Here is a 24,832-nt window from a genome sequence, read left to right on the forward strand (position 1 = left end):
TTATTTTTTATTTTTTTACAACATTATTTATTCTTAAACAGTATTTCCTTTCCTCCCCCTCAGGTGTAGTCCCCATAGAATTTCCTTCACCAGTGCACCTGTGCACCATCACCACAGTCCCCTGTGCTCCTCCCTCCCTCCCACCCATCTCTCTCCCTCCTCCTCCCCTGCAGGATGTCTCTGATTTATAATTGTCTGTATTTGTTTTGTTATGTTTTATATTGTTACTATTTTTTTACACTGATGTCTTATTTGGTTCCCCTAACATTTGTGCATGTAGTGATTCCATAAGACCCATCTGCCTTTATTCTTTTGATTGTCAAGTTGTTCATCATACCTAACTACCTGGAGTAGTTACTCGCACAGACAGGATTCTCCACGCCTCCCAAATTTTATTAATTTGTCAGTTGTTTACATATTTATCTAACATTAGGTATTCAAACATCACTCACCCTCCACCAAACTCTCATGCCAATGTCTTGTCTCCTTGCTTCCCTGATCCTGTCCTCCCTCCCTTATTTTCTTGTAAGCAATATATTTTTCATGGAGTCTAAGAGTTATTTTTACTGTCCTTTGCTACTTTGTGTTCTTTGGTTATTTATATTCCACAAATAAGTGAAACCATCTGGTATCTAACCTTCACTTTCTGACTTATTTCACTTAGCATAATCACCTTAAATTTCATACATTTTGTTTTGAAAAGCACTGTTTCATCATTTTCAATGGTAGAGTAGTATCCGTTGAGTGTATACCACAATTTTTTTATTAGTTGTCTGGTGATGGACACTTCGTTTGGTTCCATGGCTTGGCTATTGTGGATAATGCTGCTGTGAACATAGGAATGAATAAATCTTTTCATATTAATGTTTTTATATTCTTTAGGTAAATACCTAGAAATGTATTACTGCATCATAATGGTATTTCCAGTTTTATTTTATATAGTGTCTCCATACCACTTCCATAGAAGCTGTACCAAATTATATTCCCATCAACAGCAAATGAATGTTCCCTTTCTCCACATACTCCCCAACATTTGTGATTTCCATCTTTTTTATATAGATCATTCTCACAATGGTGAAGAGATATATCAGTGTGGTTTTGATTTGCTTTTCTCTTTAATAATTAATGTTGAGCATTTTTTTTCATGTGCATGTAGGCCATTTGAATGTCTCTTTTTTTAAAGATTTTTTTATTTATTTATGCATACAAGAGCTGGGGTGTAGGCCAGAGGTAGGGGGTGGTGAGAGGATTTACCAGAGACAGAGTGGGGAGCAGAACAGGCATATTGGCTGAAATACACTGCTGAGGGGAGCAGCGGGTGAAACAGGAGAGGTCTGCTGCACTTTATGGGTCAGCTCCCTGGCCAGGGATTGAACTTGTGCTGCAGTGGCTGTGAATTTGCTTCATAGTGCTGGGAGTTAACCCCTTGTGCACCAGGGAGATCCTGAATGTTTCTTTAGAAAAGTGCAGTTTAGTTCTTTTGCCCTTTTTTTTTTTTTTTTTTAATATTTAAAAGGCAGGTTTATTAGGGAAAGGGACACTTGCATAGACACGAGTGGGCAGGAAGAGTTGCCCCAAAATGGACAGGTTTGCTGAGAGAGGCCTGCATGGTTGCAGGGGGGCGGCCTTGAGGAGAGCGACCTATGCTGAGGGAGGTCAGGGAAGAAAAGTCCCGGCATGGTACAGGTCACAGGCAGGCAGAAAGCTACTGCCCTGCAGAGGGAGAGAGTTGGTGAAAGGAAGCACCTGCATAGTCACAGGTGGGCAGTTGGAGTGCTGCTTGCCCATTTTTTGATTGGGTGGACTCCTGATAAATATTTCTTATACAAATTAACACCTATTAGGTTATTGAATTTCCCCACCCTTACCCTTTGTGTTTCCCTTTATATCATTTCTTGACTGATTTTATTCACATTTTCCATTTTGGGTTTTCTATACACTTAGAATAAGCAGATGTCTTTGTAACACTGTAATAATTCAGACTCACCATGTCAGTTACTTACTAAGTTTTATTTTTTCCTCCTCTTTTAGTTTACAGATAGGACCAATCCATTAGATAAGCATGTTGAGGTCGTGGCCAATAGCTGTGGATTGTCTGCTCACCCGTTTGCGCCTCAGATATTTGCGAAAGCTGGAAAAGAGCACATGGAAAAATACGGTATTTTAATAAAACTTTAAGATTTATTGGTAGTATATACACATATTAAGAAACAATAGTTGGGCCTCCCCGGTGGCGCAGCGGTTGAGCGCTGGGTTGCGAAGCTGCCCGCGGGCCTCTGCGGCGCCGGTTCGATCCCGGGCTGCTCCCCGGCCACCGGAGGAGGGTCCCGCATGGCGCGCAGACCTCTCCTGCCGCCCGCTGCTCCCCTCAGCAGTGTGCTTCGGTCCTTCTGCCTGCTCTGCTCCCCGCTCTGGCTCTGGTGAGTTCTCTCGCCCTCCCGTGCTTCTGACTGTACCCAGTGCATGTATAAACAAACAAACAAACAAATAAATAATAAATAAATAAAAACATGCCTCTATAAAAAAAAAAAAAATTAAAAAAAAAAAAGTTAAAAAAAAAAAAAAAAAGAAACAATAGTTATTAATAAATAAGGGACTGTGGAGGATATCAGGATATAAAATGATTTTTGAATGAAGCTTGAAGAAACAGTTTCGGAGAATTTTGTTGTAAAGAAAGTATTTAGCAGAGCAGCAATGAGAAGCTTGGAGTGTCTGGGACCTAGAGGTGTCTTGTCAGGGACTGGGGCTGAGCTGTGGCCATGGAGCGCTCTCTACTGGGCTGGTTTGGTGCAACTCCAGTGATTTTGCTATACTCACCTCCAGGGTGCCACTCTGATGTCCAGGCCTCAGAGCCTTGTTATTCCTGATGATGTTAAACTGGAAGGTCTTGAAGAGGCAGATCCATTTTCCTTTAAAGAGTTTCTGAAAACCAAGATTCTATGCATGTGGAAAGTGGACATGACCAACAGCATTAATTTATTCAGAGGAGGCCATCCGGTATCCCCAGGAGTACCTAACGTCTACTCCCCAAACTTCTAAAGCATGGGATATTACCTGGAATATCAGCAACTGTTTTTTTTTAAAGACCTGATGGGGGCTAGACTGTCTTCTAGATAAGGATGAAGAGGACAGTTGGAACAGAGCCTGTCTGCCATTGGCAGTGGAGCAGATTCACTCCTCCACAGTGGCGGCCAGTGCATCACCCTGCAGCACATATAAAACTCTTCTGAGGACCTTTCTGCCTTATAGTAAGGAAAGAGATCAGCCCTAGAGGGGTGTGAGTTGTAAAATTCACTTAATCCAGGGGTGTGGAATGTTTTGGCGGATTCCTTGAGAATAACCAGCAGTGTTTTTTTTTGCTTTAAAACCACTGGGGTGCCAGACTATATTTTTTGTTGTTTAAAATAGAACCGGCAGAAGGCTCCCAGAGGAGCCAGAGGTGAGCTGGGAAGTTCGCCCAAGATGCCAGCCAGTACCAGCAGCACAGTGTCCCAAGGCATATGCAAATTAGAAAATAGGCAGTAGGGAGTAGAAAAACCACATGCAACCCAGCAACTCCTCAGGGGAAAAGCACACCACAAAAAGAAAACCACCAACCAGATTGCTACGACAGTAACTTGGAAGAACTTCTGAGCCTTCCAGAAAGAGAATTTAAAATTGCCGTGATTAAAAAACTGACAGAAGTCATAAAGGAAAACAATGATAAGGGGAAAATAATCAAAGATCAGAAGAATGAAATTGAGTCCCTAAAGAGGGAAGTAAAAGAAATGCAGGAGATCAAAGAATTAATGGAGGCGCTAAAGAACTCTGGGAAAAACAATGAAAGTAGAATAGATGAAATGGAAGAACGAATAAGTACTCTTGAAGACACAGAAATAAAAAGAACCAAAACAGAAAAGGAAAGAGAAGTACGAAGGAAAAAGACCAAAGAAAGACTTCGGGAACTATCTGACTTCATGAGGAAAGGAAATATAAGAGTTATAGGAGGGCCTTCCTGGTGGCTCAGTGGTTGAGTGGTTGAGCGCTGGGTTGCGAAGCTGCCCGCAGCCTCTGCAATGCCGGTTCGCTCCCTGGCCGCTGGGCGAGGGTCTCACATGGTGCGCAGAACTCTCCTGCCATCTGCTGCTCCCCTCAGCAGTGTACTTCGTCAGTCTGTCTGCTCTGCTCTCCACTCTGACCCTGGTGAATTCTCTCACCCTCCCACACTTCTGACTGTATCCAGGGCTTGTATAAATAAATAAATAAATCTTAAAAAAAAAAAAAAAAAAAGAGTTATAGGAATCCCAGAAGGAGAGGAGAGAGATGTAGGAACAGAGAAAATATTCAAGGAAATAATTGAAGAGAACTTCCCAACCGTGAAGAAGGAGCTGAAAATTGATATACAAGAAGCAAGAAGAACACCAAACTTTCATGACGAAAGGAAAAATACAGCAAGACACATAATAGTAAAGCTCCCAAGAATCCAAGACAAGGAAAAAATAATGAAGCTGACAAGAGGGAAGAAACAGATAACATTCAAAGGAAAACCAATCAGACTGACATCAGACTTCTCCGAAGAAACACTACGGGCAAGGAGAGAGTGGAGGGACATAGTCAACAGACTCCAAGAAAACAGATGCCAACCAAGAATACTTTATCCCGCAAAGCTCTCCTTCCTCTATGAAGAAAGAATAAGGACCTTCCCAGACAAACAGAAACTCTGGAATTTCATTACGACTAAACCCCCACACCAAAAAATACTACAAGGAATCCTAAAGCCAGAATCTCAGAGGGGCGAATAACAACGAAAGAAGGGCAAAAAAAAAAAAAAGTTATTAAAAGAATAAATAAATAAAATCAAAGGAAAGGCAAACACAATGGCAAATACAGATGCTAACATATATATCAATATTAACTCTAAATGTAAATGGACTAAACTCTTCAATAAAAAGACACAGAGTCGCAGGCTGGATTAAGAAACAAAACCCAACCTTTTGCTGTCTCCAGGAAACACATTTAGCTACAAAAGATAAAAATAGACTCAAAATTAAAGGATGGAAAACAATCCTACAAGCAAATGGACCAAAAAAGAAAGCAGGAACAGCTATACTTATATCAGATAAAACAGATTTCAAACTCAAAAAGATAAAAAGAGACCCCAACGGTCACTACATTATGATCAAGGGGACAATACTTCAAGAAGAAATAACACTCATTAACATATATTCACCAAACGAAGGAGCACCAAAATATATCAGACAACTATTGTCATCTTTGAAAACAGACATCAGAGAAAACACATACGTAGTGGGAGCCTTCAACACACCACTATCAACAATGGATAGATCAACGAGACAAAAAATACGTAAAGACACTAAAGCTCTAAATAAGGATCTGGAGCGCTTGGGCTTAACAGACATCTATAGAACACTTAACCCAAAAAAATCTGAGTACACATTTTTCTCAAGCGCACACGGATCATTCTCCAGGATTGATCACATACTGGGACACAAGACAAACATCAACAGATACACCAAGATTGAAATCATACCAACCATCTTTTCTGACCATGAAGACATCATACTAGAAATAAACCATAAAAAGAAGGCAAGGAACTCTCCTACCTCATGGAGATTGAAAACCACACTACTGGAAGACCACTGGATTAATGAGGAGATCAAAGAAGAAATTAAAAAATTCTTTGAATTGAATGACAAGGAGGACACCAATTTCCTAAATGTATGGGATGCAGCAAAAGCAGTAAGAGGAAAATATATAGCAAGAGGCTCCCATCAAGAAACAAGAAAGAACTCAAAGACACAACCTAATCTTGAAGCTCAAAGAGCTAGAAAAAAAACAACAAAAAAACCCCAAAACCAGTAGAAGAAAAGGAATAATAAAAACCAAAGCAGAAATAAATGAAATCGAAACTAAAAAAACAATCCAAAAGGTCAATGAAACCAAGAGCTGGTTCTTCGAAAAAATAAATAAAATAGACAAACCTCTAGCCAGGCTCACAAAGGAAAAAATGGAGAAAGCACAAATAAATAGGATCATAAATGAAAGAGGAGAATTCACAACAGACACAGCAGAAATCAAAAGAATAATCAGTAACTACTATGAACAGTTATATGGAAACAAGTTCAACAATCTAGAGGAGATGGACAAATTCTTACAACTCTACAATCATCCAAAGCTAGATAAAGAAGAAATAGAACACCTAAACAGACCAATTACAAGCAGCAAAATTGAAATGGTAATCAAAACCTCCCAAAAACAAAAGCCCAGGACCTGATGGATTTACAAATGAATTCTACCAAACATTCAGAGACAAATTAGTGCCTATCCTTCACAAACTCTTCCAAAAAATTGAGAAGGAAGGGATAATACCAAACACGTTCTATGAAGCCAACATTACAGTAATACCAAAACCAAACAAGGACAACACAAAAAAAGAAAACTACAGGCCAATCTCCCTAATGAACACTGATGCAAAAATCCTCAATAAAATTTTAGCTATCAAAATCCAACAATGTAGCCATAAGATAATTCACCACGACCAAGTAGGATTCATTCCAGGGACACAAGGATGGTTCAACATCCGAAAATCAATCAATGTTATCCAACACATCAACAAAAAGAAATATAAAAACCATATGATGATATCAATAGATGCTGAGAAAGCTTTTGACAAAGTGTTACACCCATTCATGATAAAAGCCCTTGAAATTCTTGGGATACAAGGAACATACCTCAACATCATAAAGGCCATATATGACAAGCCAACAGCCAGTATCATTCTCAATAGTGAAAAGCTGAAAGCATTTCCATTAAGATCTGGAACAAGACAAGGATGTCCACTCTCACCACTGCTTTTCAATATAATACTGGAAGTCCTAGCCAGAGCAATAAGACAAGAGAAAGACATACAAGGAATCCTAATAGGAAAAGAGGAAGTCAAACTATCACTATTTGCAGATGATATGATAATATACATAGAGAACCCCAAAAACTCCACCGAAAAACTAATTCAACTCATCAATCAGTTCAGTAAAGTGGCAGGATACAAAATCAACACGCAAAAGTCAGAGCCTTCCTATACACAAACAATAAATCTGAAGAAGAAATCAAAAACACCATCCCTTTTATTATCAAAACAAAATAAATTAAATACTTGGGAATAAATCTAACAAAAGAAGTAAAGGACCTATACAAAGAAAACTATAAAACACTGTTAAAAGAAATAGAAGAAGACACAAAGAAATGGAAAGACATCCCCTGCTCATGGAGTGGAAGAATAAATATTATTAAAATGGCCATCCTACCAAAAGCAATATACAGATTCAATGCTATTCCAATCAAAATTTCAATGGCATTCTTCAAAGAAATAGAACAATTATTGATGAAATTCATATGGAATCACCAAAAACCCCGAATAGCCAAAGCTCTCCTGAAAAAAAAAAGAAGGGAATGGAGGCATCACACTCCCAGACTTCAAACTAGACTACAAAGCCATAATCATCAAAACTGCATGGTATTGGAACAAGAGCAGACACACAGACCAATGGAATCGAATAGAAAATCCAGAAATAAACCCACAGATTTATGGTCAACTATTCTTTGACAAAGGAGCAAACAATATGCATTGGAGCAAAGAAAGTTTGTTCAATAAATGGTGCTGGGAAAACTGGGTTGCTACATGCAAAAGAATGAAGCTTGACTACTACCTCACACCATACACAAAAACAAACTCAAAATGGATTAAAGAGCTAGACATAAGACCTGAAACCATAAAATACATAGAAGGAAATATAGGTGAAACACTACATGATATGCACATCAAAGATATCTTTACAGACACATCACCCAAAGCAGTGAGAGTGAAGGCAAAGATAAACAGCTGGGACTACATCAAATTAAAGAGCTTCTGCACAGCAAAATACACAATAACAAAAACAGAGAAACCCCACCGACTGAGAGAAAATTTTTGCACACAACACTAATGATAATGGACTGATCACAAAAATCTGCAAAGAGCTGATGAGACTCAACAAAAACAAAGAAAATAATCCAGTCAAAAAATGGGCAGAAGAGCTAAAAAGAAACTTCTCTGAAGAGGAAATGCAAATGGCCAACAGGCATATGAAAAAATGTTCAACATCACTTGTAATCAGGGAAATGCAAATCAAAACTACCATGAGATACCATCTTACACCAGTGAGAATGGCACATATTAAAAAAACTAGCAACAACAAATGTTGGCGAGGATGTGGAGAAAAAGGAACTCTCCTGCACTGTTGGTGGGAGTGCTAACTGGTCCAACCACTATGGAGAGCTGGGTGGAGATTTCTTGACCTACTAAACAGAGCTTCCATATGATCCAGCAATTCCACTCCTAGGTATTTACCCAAAGGACACAGAAACATCAATTCCAAAGAGCACCTGCATCTCTATGTTTATAGCAGCACTGTTTACAATAGCTAAGCTTTGGAAACAACCCAAATGCCCAAAAATAGATGACTGGATCAAGAAGATGTGCTACATATACACCATGGAATATTACTCAGCATTCAAAAAAGATAAACACATGCAATTTGCAGCAACATGGATGGCACTGGAAGGAATCATGCTCAGCAAAATAAGCCAGAAAGAAAAAGAAAAATACCGGATGTCTCACTCATAGCAGGAATCTAGAAAACTTAAATAAGGGACCAGGAAAAAGAATAAGTATAAGAAAGTAAAAATCAAAATCAACAAACAACTATGAACCAGAGACACTCTATGGGGGGTGGGGGGCGGGGAGGGGAGGTATTAGGGTTAAAATAAGGGGGTGGCAATTGTATGGGGAATATAAAAATAAAATTTATAGTAAAAAAATAAATTAATGAAAAAATTTAAAAAAATGGAACCCAAGTTATACTGGATAGAATGGGCTAATTTGAGCTATTTTTATAGTATATTCTTATTAGTTAATTCAATTTGTTAAATATGCCCACGTTTAATTATAAGGAAATATTGTGTGAGGGATCAGGGTTGAAGTTTTCAATGCTGATCTCTATACTCAGGGAAAATGTCAGAATTTTTAGCAGGATGCTGAATATGATTGCAATATTTGTTGATTAACACCAGGGGAAAAAACACCCAATAATAAATGTTTACTTTCTCTATAGGAACAAAACCTGAACACTTTGCAAAAATTGGATGGAAAAATCATAAACATTCTGTTAATAACCCGTAAGTATTCCTGAAATATGAAATAGTGAAAAACTGGATTACTCTGCTGTGTGTGTACAACTTTAAACTAGCAAATGCAAGACTTCAGAGATATAACTAGAATTTTTTTTTCATATGAAAGCCTTGTGCTAAAGTAAACTTGACTGATTTTCTACTTTTTGGCGGGGGAGTTGTTTCTGTCACTAACCACCAGAGTTAATGCAGATCCCAGGAATTTAAGGACTCAGTCCTTCGACACAGTGCACTCACTTCAGAAGCCAGCAGCAAGTAGGGTCTAGGACATCTGCACTTCTGATCAACTGACTGTCAATTTGGAGATTCCTGTGACCCTTTCAGGTTTGATAAATCTCTAGAATGACTTGCAGAATTCAGGAAAGTTTTGTACTTGCAACTTCAGTGTTATTCCAAAGGTTACAACTCAGAGTTAAATGAAAAGGCATATAGGATCAGGTCTGGTAGGGTTCTGGCTGTAGTACTTCCTCCATTTTCTCTCCCCAGAGCAAATTATCCTCTTTAATGTATCAAGGTACTCACCAACCAGGAATCTCCATCAGGCTTCAGTATCCAGTTTTTATGAAGCTTCATGATATAGGCATGTCTGATTAAATCATTGACCACAGGGTTGAACACAATCTCAGGCACCCTCTTCTCTCCAGAGGTCAAACTGACTCAGAAGTCCTAGCCCTATATTTACATTGTTGGTCATTCTGGTGACCAGCCCTGCCTCTCACCTTCCCCTCCCCACACAAGGAGTCTACCAGGAGTCACCTTGTTAGCATAACAGGGACACTTCTATCTCTTAGGGAACTCCAAGGGTTTCCATGACAGAAACCCAGGACAAAAATTAGGCTTTTTAAAAATTATATAACATGTGATATTTTGAAGTTAGGCTTTTGTAAAAAATTCATTTTAAAAGACATTTATTATAGGTTGAAATTGCTCATGCAAGTCTGTCTCTTGGCTGTGGAAAGAATATTTACATTTACTTAATTTGTATTTAGGTATTCCCAGTTCCAAAAGGAATACACTTTAGATGAAGTGAAGACATCACGACAAGTTTTTGATTTTTTGACTATCTTACAATGTTGGTAAGAAAAACACATTTTAATATATATTTTTTAAATTTATTTATTTATTTTATGCAAGCACTGGATACAGTCAGAAGCACGGGAGGGTGAGAGAATTCACCAGAGTCAGAGCGGGGAGCTGAACAAGCAGACAGACGGAGGACACTGCTGAAGGGAGCAGCAGGCAGCAGGAGAGGTCTGCGTGCCGTGTGGGACCCTTGCCTGTGGCCAGGGATCAAACTGGCGCTGCAGAGGCTGCAGGTAGCTTTGCAGCCCAGCGCTCAACCGCTGCGCCACTGGGGAGGCCCCATTTTAATATTTAATAGAAACATCTAGATATATATTATCTGTATCTGCTTTTATAGAACTTTACCTCCATAGTCCTCACTCTGGAGTGAGTTCCTTTACTTCTTACTTCTGCCTAAAGTCAGACTGTCTCTTCTCTTGGAAAACTACATATTTTACTTCCTTTTCTTGTGACTTCTGCCTACGTTGTTTTAATTGCATTTATTTATTTACATGTGACTTAGGAGATAATAGAGTCCAAAGATTTTTCTCTTGAGCATTTTGTTTATTGTGAGGAAGTTTTACTCTTTTATTATAGCTAAGAGTAAAGGAAAAAGGAAATAAGTAGTACTGTAATTGTAATAATAGTTGCATTTTGAAAATTGCCTGACAAACTATCTCCTAGAAGAATGAGTTAGTACTACTTATCTCCTTTCTGTCTCTAGTTAACATGTGGCTATTCCCTGAAGATACTGGCTAGATAGGATTCAAGTGAACAAGTATGATCAGCTTTTATCTATTGCAATATGAGGTTCTGGACATTTATAAAGTCCAGCTGAACTCATAGAAGGTTTCTTCTGTTTGCTACCTTTTACAACTTGCTCTAAGGAAAAAAATCTATTTTGAAGACCTCTCAAGAGTCTAACCAAATCATGAACTTTGCAGTGTCCTCTATTCTATCCTTTCCTAGTTTCCAAAAGATTCCAAGATTGAGTTATTTGGGAGAGAGTATAGCTGGAAATCCTAGGGTTGGTCTGTTTGTTGCTGCCAAAACTCAATGAGCAGAGACAGAAATTGAATCTATAAGGTGTGCTTTATTGTCATAATGGCAGCAGTCTGAGAGAATGGTGGATATGTTACTCTCAAAAAAGAAAGACATTCTGACATCTTATCTCAAGCTGACCTTCTTTCTAGTGAACTAAACAAAGATTCTTCACCATATGTGAATGGCCCATCACAACAACCCATCATGGTTGGTGTCCCTGGTGTTCATCATGTTTAGCCCTCAGAGTTAGTTGTTCCCTCCTTGGTTATCGTGACCCAGTTACATCCTGGTTTTCTCTGCTTGCCATCATCGGCAAAGGACTCTCAGTTCAAAAAAAAAGTTTTAATTCAAAGAGGACAGATCATTAATCATACAGTATTTGTGCACAGCTGCGCTGTGTGTGTTTGTGCAGATTCCTATACTAGGTATGGTGTCCTTCCCTTCCTTCCTAGCTCCCTATCAATAGCAGAGTTGGACCTAATTAGACCTATAGTAGGAATAACCTTGTGGACTCTTCAGAAGTCACCAGAAGATGACTTATGTATCTGCAGAGGCAAATCTGGGATTCTTTGCAATAAGAATTTTTTTTTTAAAGATTTATGTATTTCTACAAGAACTGGGGTACAGGTCAGAGGTGCAGGAGGGTGAGAGAATTCACCAGAGACAGAGCGGGGAGCAGAACAAGCAGACGGACCGAAGTACACTGCTGAGGGGAGCAGCAGGCAAGACAGGAGAGGTCTGCCGTGCCATGTGGAAATCTCCCTGGCCGGCCGAGAGTTGAACCTGCACTGCAGAGGCTGCGGACAGCTTCACAGCTCTGCGCTCTACCCACTGCGCCACCAGGGAGGCCCCTGTAATAAGAACTTTTTTGGGAGAGATTTTTACTTAGAAATCAAGCAGTGACTGACAGCATTTAAGTTCTTGATAGAAGTTCAGTGCCCAAATAGGAAACGTCTGTAATATTTAACTATAGATAGCCCATAGACGATAATCCAATGAATAGCAAGTGTGCGTAGTCTTTTTTCCAGAAAAAATTCTTGCTCTGAATCCTAGGATTGATGTGGACCAGGTGTAAATAATGATTTTTACCTCCTCTTAGCCCCACTTCAGATGGTGCTGCAGCAGCAGTTTTGGCTAGTGAAGCATTTGTACGGAACTATGATTTACAATCCAAAGCTGTGGAAATTGTGGCACAAGAGATGGTGACTGATTTTCCAAGTTCATTTAAAGGAAACAGCATTATTAAAATGGTATGTCCTGAGAGCCTGTTCTGTTAACAAATTGTGGAACTTCTGTTTAAAATTTCAAAGTGACATCATGTTGTCTTCAGATCTGAAAATAATTTACTTGAAAAAATTGGTCTAGAAAATTTAATTTTATAACTCACTTTAAGGGAAAATACCTGATGAGAACATGTGCTACTTATGATAGTGTTGGGCATATAACTTTTAACTAACTAGATGTGCTATTTATTTTTACTTTGAGTTAACTAAACATGCCAAGAACTATAATTTTACAGAGTTACAAAGATGTTTTCAGGGAACTTTCTTGTACTTAAAAAGAAAATCCTGATTGAAGATTGAGACAAAATAGAGAAAATAAAAAAGATGAAAATGCAGACCTAGAGTTAGTTGACTATTACATCTATAAAAATATGTATGCATGTGTACATATACAAGGATACATAAAAAATCATATGAAAAATTATAGTTTGCAAAATTGTTTTACAACAATGCTTTGAATTTGAAAATATCCCTATAGAAAGCTAGGATATAGCAGAGATGGAGCTTATTCTCAAGTTTTTGAATTATAGTACATTTTCCATTATACTATAATTTTGTTCAACTTGGAGAAAAGTTGAGCTTGTTTGTTATTATTAAGACCAAAGAGGTATTAAGAATGTGAATTTTAGAAAAATGGTTTGGGCCTCCCTGGTGGACTAGGGGTTAAGTCTCAGTGCTATCACCACAATGGCCCACGTCCTGACTTTGATTCCTGGCTAGGGAACTTAACCCACAGGATGCATCAGACCTTTCCTGTCTTGCCGCTACTCCCCTTAGCAGTGTATCTCAGTAAAAATCCTCCTTCTCTGCCCCACATTCTGTCTCTGGTGAATCCTCTCATCCGCCACACACCTCTGCCCTACACCCCAGTTCTTTTTTTTAATTTTTTTTTTTTTTTACGCATACAAGAACTGGGCATAGGGCCTCCCCTGGTGGCACAACGATTGAGTGCTGGGCTGCGAAGCTGCCCACAGCCTCTGCAGCGCCGGTTTGATCCCCGGCTACCGGAGAGGGTCTCACAGGGCGCAACAGACCTCTCCTGCCGTGCCCGCTACTCCCCTCAGCAGTGTATTTCGTCAGTCTGCCTGTTCTGTTCCCCACTGTGGCTCTGGTGAATTCTCTCACCCTCCTGCGCTTCTGACTGTACCCAGTGCTTGTATAAATAAATAAATAAATCTTTAAAAAAAAAAAAAACAACACTGGGTATAGACCAGAGGTGTGGAGGGTGAGAGGATTCCCCAGAGACAAAGTGGGGAGCAGAACAAGCAGATCTACTGAAATACACTGCTGAGGGGAGCAGCAGGCAAGATAGGAATGGTCTGCTGTGCCATGTGGGCTAGCTCCCTGGCTGGGGATCAAACTCATGCTGCAGTGGCTGGCAATAGCTTGATAGCACTGAGACTTTAACCCCTGTGCCACCAGGGAGACCCATCACCCCAGTTCTTCTATGCATAAATAAATAAATAAAATCTAAAAAAAAAAAAAGAAAAATGGTTTAAAATCCTATATAATCTAAAAGGTGGGGGCGGAGCAACATGGCGGCGAGGAGACGCTGCGAGTAAGATCTCCCATTAAAAAAAGTTAATAGGGAGGAAAAGCGGCAGGTCCCAGTGAGAACTGGGACACGGAAGATAAACGGACGACTCCAGCAAACTACCCGAAGAAGAAAGTGGCCATAAAAGAGGACCAGAAGGGAGGAAAGCGCAGAACCCTGCTCCCCTCCCCCGCCCACAGAGTCGGCACTCTCCAACCCGCAGAGAGGAGGAAAACAACAAACCAAAACGGCCAACAAGAACAAACTACGCAGCAAGCGGGACTGGGAGTGGAAAGGAACTATTGCAGCCACCACACCCTGTGAACGGGAGCTGTGGAGAACCCTGCAGGATTCACCGCAGAGGTGAGCGAACAGCTCCGGGCGCCATTAGAGAAGAACAAAGACCCCGGGAGACCCGCACATAGCCCAGGCTGCTGGTAAGCTTGCGCGGAAAAGCGGTGCGCTTGGCGTGCTTGAAAAGCAAATGCAGACCGGGATCGCGGCTGCCCAGGTCCCCGCGCCTGCGACCTAGGCTTGCGGGGAGATGTGCGGAGGCCTCCTCACTGAGGTGAAAGTCCCTCACTGAGTGAGCAGGAACCAGGCGCCCAGGCACGGGAGCTGGGTGCAAAAGGCGCCGTTCCCGCGCCACTGAACTGGGCTACAGCCCGCCTCCTGGAACTGAGGGCTTTGAACTGAGACCCGGGGCATGAAATTCGGGGCGTGGGTTCTCCACGACGGTGGGGCACAAGGCAGACACAGCACCCCAAAGCTATTGAGGTTTACCCTACCATTCCCGCTCTGTTCCCTGTCCCACGGGGTGGGGGGAGGCGAAAAACAGCCCCCCAAGGACAATAGGAGAGATCTCTGGCGCCACCTAGCGACCAGAAAAAAAAAGTCACTAACACCCCATAGAACAGGAAATTTCTTAAGACTGCTTGAAAAGGGCAGAAGGCTTCTGGAGGACCCAGTGGCCAGCTGGGAAGTTAGCCCACGCCAGGCCCCTTCCGACCAGCAGTCTGAGCCCACAGTGGGAGCAGGCACCCACGTCCGGGGCAGACCGGGTGCGCAGAAGAGTGTTCCTGAAACCGGAGGCGCAGGGACTGCATCCCACTTCGCCATTTTAGAACAGGGACATTTCTTCAGTAAAAACTGCCTAAAACCAGCAGAAAGCTCCCCCAGAAGCCAGAGATGGCTCCTGGAGGAGCCAGAGGGGAGCGGAGAAGTTCACCCAAGATGCCAGCCAGTCCGAGCAACACAGTGGCCCAATGCATACGACAAATTAGAAAACAGACAGTAGGGAGCAGAAGAACCACACGCAACCTAACAACTCCTCAGGAAAGAAGCACACCACAAAAGAAAACCACTCCCCAGATTGCAACGACAGCAACTTGGAAGAACTTCTGAGCCTTCCAGAAAGAGAATTTAAAATTGACATGATTAAAAAAGTGATAGAAGTCATAAAGGAAAACAAAGATCAGAAGAAGGAAATTGAGTCCCTAAAGAGGGAAAACAATGGTCAGAAGAATGAAATTGAGTCCCTAAAGAGGGAAGTAAAAGAAATGCAGGAGATCAAAGAATTAATGGAGGCGCTAAAGAACTCTGGGAAAAACAATGAAAGCAGAATAGATGAAATGGAAGAACGAATAAGTACTCTTGAAGACACAATAAAAAAGAACCAACAGAAAAGAAAGAGAAGTACGAAGGAAAAAGAATGAAGAAAGACTTCGGGAACTATCTGACTCCATGAGGAAAGGAAATATAAGAGTTATAGGAATTCCAGAAGGAGAGGAGAGAGATGTAGGAACAGAGAAAATATTCCAGGAGATAATTGAAGAGAACTTCCCAAATGCGAAGAAGGAGCTGAAAATTGATATACAAGAAGCAAGAAGAACACCAAACTTCCACGACGAAAGGAAAACACAGCAAGACACATAATAGTAAAGCTCCCAAGAATCCAGGACAAGGAAAAAATAATGAAGCTGACAAGAGGGAAGAAACAGATAACATTCAAAGGAAAACCAATCAGGCTGACATCAGACTTCTCTGAAGAAACACTACGGGCAAGGAGAGAGTGGAGGGACATAGTCAACAGACTCCAAGAAAACAGATGCCAACCAAGAATACTCTATCCCGCAAAGCTCTCTTTCCTCCATGAAGAAAGAATATGGACCTTCCCAGACAAAGAGAAACTCCGGAATTTCATTACGACTAAACCCCACACCAAAAAAATACTACAAGGAATCCTAAAGCCAGAACCTCAGAGGGACGAATAACAACGAAAGAAGACCAAAAAAAAAAAAAGTTATTAAAAGAATAAATAAATAAAATCAAAGGAAAGACAAACACAATGGCAAATACAGATGCTAACATATCAATATTAACTCTAAATGTAAATGGACTAAACTCTTCAATAAAAAGACACAGAGTTGCAGCCTGGATTAAGAAACAAAACCCAATCTTTTGCTGTCTCCAGGAAACACATTTAGCTACAAAAGATAAAAATAGGCTCAAAGTCAAAGGTTGGAAAACAATGCTACAAGCTAATGGACCAAAAAAGAAAGCAGGAACAGCTATACTTATATCAGATAAAACAGACTTCAAACTCAAAAAAATAAAAAGAGACCCCAATGGTCACTACATTATGATCAAGGGGACAATACTTCAAGAAGAAATAACACTCATTAACATATACTCACCAAACGAAGGAGCACCAAAATATATCAGACAACTGTTGTCCTCTCTGAAAACAGACATCAGAGAAAACACATACGTAGTGGGAGACTTCAACACACCACTATCAACAATGGATAGATCAACAAGACAAAAAATAAGTAAAGAAACTAAAGCTCTAAATAAGGACCGAGAGCATTTGGGCTTAACAGACGTCTATAGAACACTAAACCCCAAAAAAACAGAGTACACATTTTTCTCAAGCGCACACGGATCATTCTCCAGGATCGATCACATACTGGGACACAAGACAAACATCAACAGATACACCAAGATTGAAATCATACCAACCATCTTTTCTGACCATGAAGACATCATACTAGAAATAAACCATAAAAAGAAGGCAAGGAACTATCCTACCTCATGGAGATTAAAAACCACACTACTGGAAGACACTGGACTAACGAGGAGATCAAAGAAGAAATTAAAAAATTCTTTGATTGAATGACAAGGAGGACACCAATATCCTAAATGTATGGGATGCAGCAAAAGCAGTAATAAGAGGAAAATATATAGCAATAGAAGCTCACATCAAAAAACAAGAAAGAACTCAAAGAAACAACCTAATCTCGAAGCTCAAAGATCTAGAAAAAGAACAACAAAAAAACCCCAAAACCAGTAGAAGAAAAGAAATAATAAAAAACAAAGCAGAAATAAATGAAATTGAAACTAAAAAAAACAATCCAAAAGATCAATGAAACCAAGAGCTGGTTCTTTGAAAAAATAAATAAAATAGACAAACCCCTAGCCAGGCTCACAAAGGAAAAAAGGGAGAAAGCACAAATACACAGGATCATAAATGAAAGAGGAGAAATCACAACGGACACAGCAGAAATCAAAAGAATAATCAGTAACTACTATGAACAGTTATATGGAAACAAGTTCAACAATCTAGAGGAGATGGACAAATTCCTACAACTCTACAATCACCCAAAGCTAGATAAAGAAGAAATAGAACACCTAAACAGACCAATTACAATTAGCGAAATTGAAATGGTAATCAAAAACCTCCCCAAAAACAAAAGCCCAGGACCTGATGGATTTACAAATGAATTCTACCAAACATTCAGAGACGAATTAGTGCCTATCCTTCACAAACTCTTCCAAAAAATTGAGAAGGAAGGGACAATACCAAACATGTTCTATGAAGCCAATATTACACTAATGCCAAAACCGAATAAGGACAACACAAAAAAGGAAAACTACAGGCCAATCTCCCTAATGAACACTGATGCAAAAATCCTCAATAAAATTTTAGCTATCAGAATCCAACAATGTATCCATAAGATAATTCACCACGACCAAGTTGGATTCATTCCAGGGACACAAGGATGGTTTAACATCCGAAAATCAATCAATGTTATCCAACACATCAACAAAAAGAAATATAAAAATCATATGAGGGCCTCCCCGGTGGCGCAGCAGTTGAGCGCTGGGTTGTGAAGCTGCCCGCAGCCTCTGCAGCGCTGGTTCGATTCCCGGGCTGCTCCCTGGCCACTGGAGGAGGGTCCCACATGGCGCGCAGACCTCTCCTGCGCCCGCTGCTCGCCTCAGCAGTGTACTTCGGTCCTTCTGCCTGCTCTGCTCCCAGCTCTGACTCTGGTGAATTCTCTCTCACCCTCCCGCGCTTCTGACTGTACCCAGTGCTTGTATAAATAAATAAAAAAATCTTAAAAAAAAAAAAAAAGTATTAAAAAAAAAAAACATATGATAATATCAATAGATGCTGAGAAAGCTTTCGACAAAGTGTTACACCCATTCATGATAAAAGCCCTTGAAATTCTTGGGATACAAGGAACATACCTCAACATCATAAAGACCAGCTATGACAAGCCAACAGCCAGTATCATTCTCAATGGTGAAAAGCTGAAAGCAATTCCATTAAGATCTGGAACAAGACAAGGATGTCCACTCTCACCACTGCTTTTCAATATAATACTGGAAATCCTAGCCAGAGCAATAAGACAAGAGAAATATATCCAAGGAATCCAAATAGGAAAAGAAGAAGTCAAACTATCACTATTTGCAGATGATATGATAATATACATAGAGAACCCCAAAATCTCCACAGAAAAACTAATTCAACTCATCAATCAATTCAGTAAAGTGGCAGGATACAAAATCAACATGCAAAAGTCAGTAGCCTTCCTATACACAAACAATAAATCTGAAGAAGAAGAAATCAAAAAAACCATCCCTTTTATTATTGAACAAAAAAAATCAAATTTGGGAATAAATCTAACAAAAGAGGTAAAGGACCTATACAAAGAAAACTATAAAACACTGTTAAAAGAAATAGAAGAAGACACAAAAAAATGGAAAGACATCCCCTGCTCATGGATTGGAAGAATAAACATTATTAAAATGGCCATCCTACCAAAAGCAATATACAGATTCAATGCTATTCCAATCAAAATTTCAATGGCATTCTTCAAAGAAATAGAACAATTATTGATGAAATTCATATGGAATCACCAAAAACCCCGAATAGCCAAAGCTCTCCTGAAAAAAAAAAGAAGGGAATGGAGGCATCACACTCCCAGACTTCAAACTAGACTACAAAGCCATAATCATCAAAACTGCATGGTATTGGAACAAGAACAGATATACAGACCAATGGAATCGAGTAGAAAATCCAGAAATAAACCCACAGATTTATGGTCAACTAATCTTTGACAAAGGAGCAAAGACTATGCATTGGAGCAAAGAAAGTTTGTTCAATAAATGGTGCTGGGAAAACTGGGTCGCTACATGCAAAAGAATGAAGCTTGACCACTACCTCACACCATACACAAAAATCAACTCAAAATGGATTAAAGAGCTAGAATAAGGCCTCCCCGGTGGCGCAGTGGTTGAGCGCTGGGTTGCAAAGCTGCCCGCAGCCTCTGCAGCGCCGGTTCGATCCCCGGCTGCTCCCCGGCCACCAGAGGAGGGTCCCACATGGCGCGCAGACCTCTCCTGCCGCCCGCCGTCCTTCTGCCTGCTCTGCTTTCTGCTCTGGCTCTGGTGAATTCTCTCACCCTCCCGCGCTTCTGACTGTACCCAGTGCTTGTATAAATAATAAATAAATAAATCTTTAAAAAAAAAAAAAAAAAAGCTAGACATAAGACCTGAAACCATAAAATACATAGAAGGAAATATAGGCGAAACACTACGGGATTTGCACATCAAAGACATCTTTACAGACACATCACCCAAAGCAGTGATAGTGAAGGCAAAGATAAACAGCTGGGACTACATCAAATTAAAGAGCTTCTGCACAGCAAAAGAGACAATAACAAAAACAAAGAGAAACCCCACCAACTGGGAGAACATTTTTGTACCCAACACTAATGATAAAGGACTGATCACAAAAATCTGCAAAGAGCTGATGAGACTCAACAAAAACAAAGAAAATAATCCAGTCAAAAAATGGGCAGAAGAGCTAAAAAGAAACTTCTCTGAAGAGGAAATGCAAATGGCCAACAGACATAGGAAAAAATGTTCAACATCACTTGTAATCAGGGAAATGCAAATCAAAACTACCATGAGATACCATCTTACACCAGTGAGAATGGCACATATTAAAAAAACTAGCAACAACAAATGTTGGCGAGGGTGTGGAGAAAAAGGAACTCTTCTGCACTGTTGGTGGGAGTGCAAACTGGTCCAACCACTATGGAGAGCTGTGTGGAGATTTCTGGACCTACTAAACATAGAGCTTCCATATGATCCAGCAATTCCACTCCTAGGTATTTACCCAAAGGACACAGAAACATCAATTCCAAAGAACACCTGCACCCCTATGTTTATAGCAGCACTATTTACAATAGCTAAGCTTTGGAAACAGCCCAAATGCCCAAAAATAGATGACTGGATCAAGAAGATGTGGTACATATACACCATGGAATATTACTCAGCATTCAAAAAAGATAAACACATGCAATTTGCAGCAACATGGATGGCGTTGGAAGGGATCATGCTCAGCGAAATAAGCCAAAAAGAAAAAGAAAAATACCGGATGGTCTCACTCATAGCAGGAATCTAGAAAACTTAAATAAGGGACCAAGAAAATGAATATAAGAAAGTGAAAATCAAAATCAACAAAAAACTATGAACCAGAGATACTTTTTGGGGGGTAGGGGGCGGGAGGGGAGGGATTGGGGTCAGAATGGGGCGTTTGCAATTGTATGGGGGAATATAAAAATAAAATTCATTATTTAAAAAAAAATAGATGTCTTATCAATATTAGTTCAATCTTCCTAACCATTAATATTCAAAATGGATATAACATCAAGAATTACAGGTAGTCTTCAGTTTATCTATCCCTTACAGCTTATAATAAAATATTAAGTTTGAAACTAAAAAAAAAAATAAAAATAAAAAATAAAAGGTGATTATATATATATACATATATACACACATATAAATCCCCTCATTTTTTAAACTATCTGAATCTAATAATCAGTTGATAAATCTGTGTATTCTTTCATTTGGGCTTTTTGTAATATAGAATTAACTGAGATGTCAATATCTGCGGTCAATTCTCAGCTATTTTGTTATACATATTAATCTCTTACAATCCTTAAATAAAAGTCACAGTTTTTTTTTTAAGATTTATTTATTTATGCATACAAGACCTGGGGTACAGGCCAGAGGTGCGGGGCAGGGGTGAGAGGATTCACCAGAGACAGAGTGGGGAACAGAACAGGCTGATCGACGGAAATATACTGCTGAGGGGAGCAGTGGGCAAGTCAGGAGAGGTCTGCTGCACCATGTGGGTCACCTCCCTGGCTGGGGACCGAACCCACTCTGCATCTAGCTGCATGATAGCTTCACATTACTGCATCTTAACCTCTTGTGCCACCAAGGAGGCCCCAAAAGTCGCAGTTTTGATGCCCTTAATTTATTTATGGTTTTGGCTTTAGGTTGGATTTGATATGAGTAAAGAAGCTGCCAGGAGGTGCTATATGAAATCTGGCCTAAAACCAACTGATATTGATGTAATAGAACTTCATGATTGCTTTTCTGCCAATGAACTCATTACTTATGAAGCACTGGGACTCTGTCCAGAAGGTATTATCTTTGTTAAGATGCAGATGAACTTTGTAAATTTCACTGATATAATTTTATCTCCATAGTTTCGCAAACCTAAATCCAAATTAAACTCCTGATATTTCCCAAACTTCCTCCTCCTTTAGTCTTCCCCATCTTTCACTTGTTCACACTGGAACATCTAGAATCATTCTGTTTTTTTTTCCCTTTCTTTCTCTCACAATCCTCATTGATCCATCTCTGCATCGTATTGACTGTGTACCTTCAAAATATACCCAAGATAGATTTTTATATTACCACTGTTTATTACCACTATCCTTGTCCAGAGCACCATCAGTTCTCATTTACATTATTGTAGTGGTCTCATAACTGGTCTCCCAGCTTCTGCCTCGTCTCCTTTCAGTCTATTCTCTATGCTATAGCTTTAATGATAAAGAATATAGCAATCAGTGTCATTCCTCTGCTCATCTCACTGTGATCTGTCCTCTTTACTCCTTACTCCCATCTCTTTGACCTCTGCTCCTCCGACTCTTTTACGTTTCTGTGATTATATTGCCCTCCTTCTTCAGATACTCTAGGGTTGTTCCTAGCCCAGCATCTTTGTTCCATATATCCATATGATTTGCTTCCTCATTCCCTTCAGGTCTTTGACTAAGTATCATCTTCTTATTTTGTGTAAAATGTAATTTCTTTACCCAGAGAGTTCTTAGGAACCAGTAGAAACTGCTCCAGGCAGGAAATGTTCTGAAAATATAAGCCTTTAATACTCAATATATGTACCTAAATTTTGAAAGTGCTTATATCAATTTGATCTTTATTTGAGCTGTTAAAAAATGTTTATTCCAAGAAATTCTTGGCTATAGTGGAAGTTTTAAAAAGCCCATATAATTTGTCCCAATTTGTTACTTTTAATAATTGAGGATATTATTTTTCCTTCTAAAGGACAAGGTGGAAAACTGGTTGATAGAGGAGACAATACTTACGGAGGAAAGTGGGTCATAAATCCTAGTGGTGGATTGATTTCAAAGGGACACCCACTGGGAGCTACAGGTAAGACTACATATGGATTTTGTTATAATTTTTGCCATAAGTGTGAATGATTAGACATTGATTTGTCTTTTATTTTTAGTCATTGATTTGAATGAAATATTGTATTCTCTGTACTTGGTAGACAGTGCTTTAAATGTTTAGCTGGACAGCCTGCATCCTGGATCTAAGGGCTTTGGAACTGAGACCCGGGGCACGAAATTCGGGGCATGGGATCCCCACGATGGTGGGGTACAGGGCAGACACAGCACCTGATGCCATTGAGGCTCTCCATGCCACTCCCACTCTGTTTCCCTGGACCCACGGGGTTGGGGGGAGTTGGGGGTGGAGGTGCTCCCCCGCACCTGCCCTCTGTTTCTCAGAGAACCACTGAGAAAAAGCATGGGTCAGCAAGTTCGGATCTCTGGCGCCACCTCCTGACCATAACAAAATCACCAACTAGCTGATTCCCTGTTGGAACTGAGTAAATACAGAGAGAGGAAACTGTAAGGGACAGCACCCAGCAACACATCATCAACACCCTGGTGGAGTTTTGGTCTACCAGTGCTGGTCTCAGTCTGGTAAACAGTTTCCGGCACCCCTAAGGAGCACTCCAAAGAGATGCCTGCCATCTAAATATAAATAACCAAGCAAGCCCACAGGAGAACACACCACAAAAAGAAGTACGGTCACCAGACCTCAACAATGACATGGAAGAACTTCTCGGCCTATCAGATAGAGAATTAATGATCATCATGATTAAAAAGCAGAAAGAAAAAAGGAAAAAAATGATTTGAGACAAATAATCACTGAACTGAAAAATGAAATTGAGACCTTAAGAAAGGAAAGAAAAGAAATGCTAGAGATTACTAGAGGAGATAAAGAGCTTTGGGAAAAGCAATGAAAACAGAATCGATGAAATGGAAGAACAGATCAGTACTATCAAAGATACAGAAATATAAAGAGCCAAAAGAGAAAAGGAGAGAGAAGTGCAAATGAAGCAGTATGAGGAGACTCTTAGACAATTATCAGACTCCATGAAGAGAGGAAATGTAAGAGTTATAGGCATTCCAGAAGGTGAGGAGAAAGACAAAGGAACTGAGAAATTATTCAAGGACATAATTGAAGAAAACTTCCCAAGCATGAAATAGGAGATGAATATAGACATACAAGAAGTGAGAAGAACTCCCAATTACCACAATGAAAAGAAAACTACAGCAAGACACCTAATAGTAAAGCTTGCAAGAGTCCAAGACAAGGAAAATATAATGAAACTGGCAAGGGGGAAGAAACAGATAACTTATAAGGGAAAACCAAACAGGTTAACTTCAGACTTCTCCGAAGAAACATTATGGTCAAGAAGAGAATGGAGTAACATAATTCAGCAAACTTCAGGACAGCAAATGCAACCAGGAATACTTTACCCTGCAAAGTTCTCCTTCCTCTATGAAGAAAAAATATGGACCTTCTCAGACAAACAGAAACTCCAGAAATTCATTGCAACTAAACCCCCACTCCAAAAAATTCTACAAGAAGTCCTAAAGCCAAAACCAACAGAGGAATGAACAAGAAGAACAGAATAAAGCAAGGAATAAAATCACAAAAAAGACAAACAAAATGGCAAACACAGATGCCAATATATCTATTAACTCTAAATGTAAATGGATTAAACTCATCAATAAAAAGACACAGTAGCAGGCTGGATTAAAAAACAAAATCCAACCTTCTGCTGTCTCAGGAAACACATTTAACCACAAAAGATAAACAGATTGAAAGTAAAAGGTTGGAAAACAATCCTACAAGCAAATGGACCAAAAAAGAAGGCAGGGACAGCCATGCTTATATCAGATGAAGTAGACTTCAAATTAAAAAAGGTAAAAAGAAACATAGACAG

The 24,832-nt window shown here is 39.8% G+C and overlaps 1 protein-coding gene across 1 annotated transcript in view; it reads left to right on the forward strand.

The window, feature by feature from the left end:
* SCP2 (sterol carrier protein 2) overlaps window positions 1-24,832 on the forward strand; it is a 58,565-nt gene that overhangs the window by 16,161 nt on the left and 17,572 nt on the right. Inside the window, exons 6-11 of the mRNA XM_037498927.2 lie at window positions 2,032-2,158; window positions 9,150-9,213; window positions 10,215-10,301; window positions 12,431-12,581; window positions 21,786-21,933; window positions 22,855-22,962. Of these exons, the coding sequence (XP_037354824.1) occupies window positions 2,032-2,158; window positions 9,150-9,213; window positions 10,215-10,301; window positions 12,431-12,581; window positions 21,786-21,933; window positions 22,855-22,962 (685 nt within the window). The remainder of the gene's footprint in view (window positions 1-2,031; window positions 2,159-9,149; window positions 9,214-10,214; window positions 10,302-12,430; window positions 12,582-21,785; window positions 21,934-22,854; window positions 22,963-24,832) is intronic.

This window comes from Talpa occidentalis, unplaced genomic scaffold (assembly GCF_014898055.3).
Source record: "Talpa occidentalis isolate TD23 unplaced genomic scaffold, MPIMG_talOcc4v2.1 talOcc4.9, whole genome shotgun sequence".
NCBI lineage: Eukaryota > Metazoa > Chordata > Mammalia > Eulipotyphla > Talpidae > Talpa > Talpa occidentalis.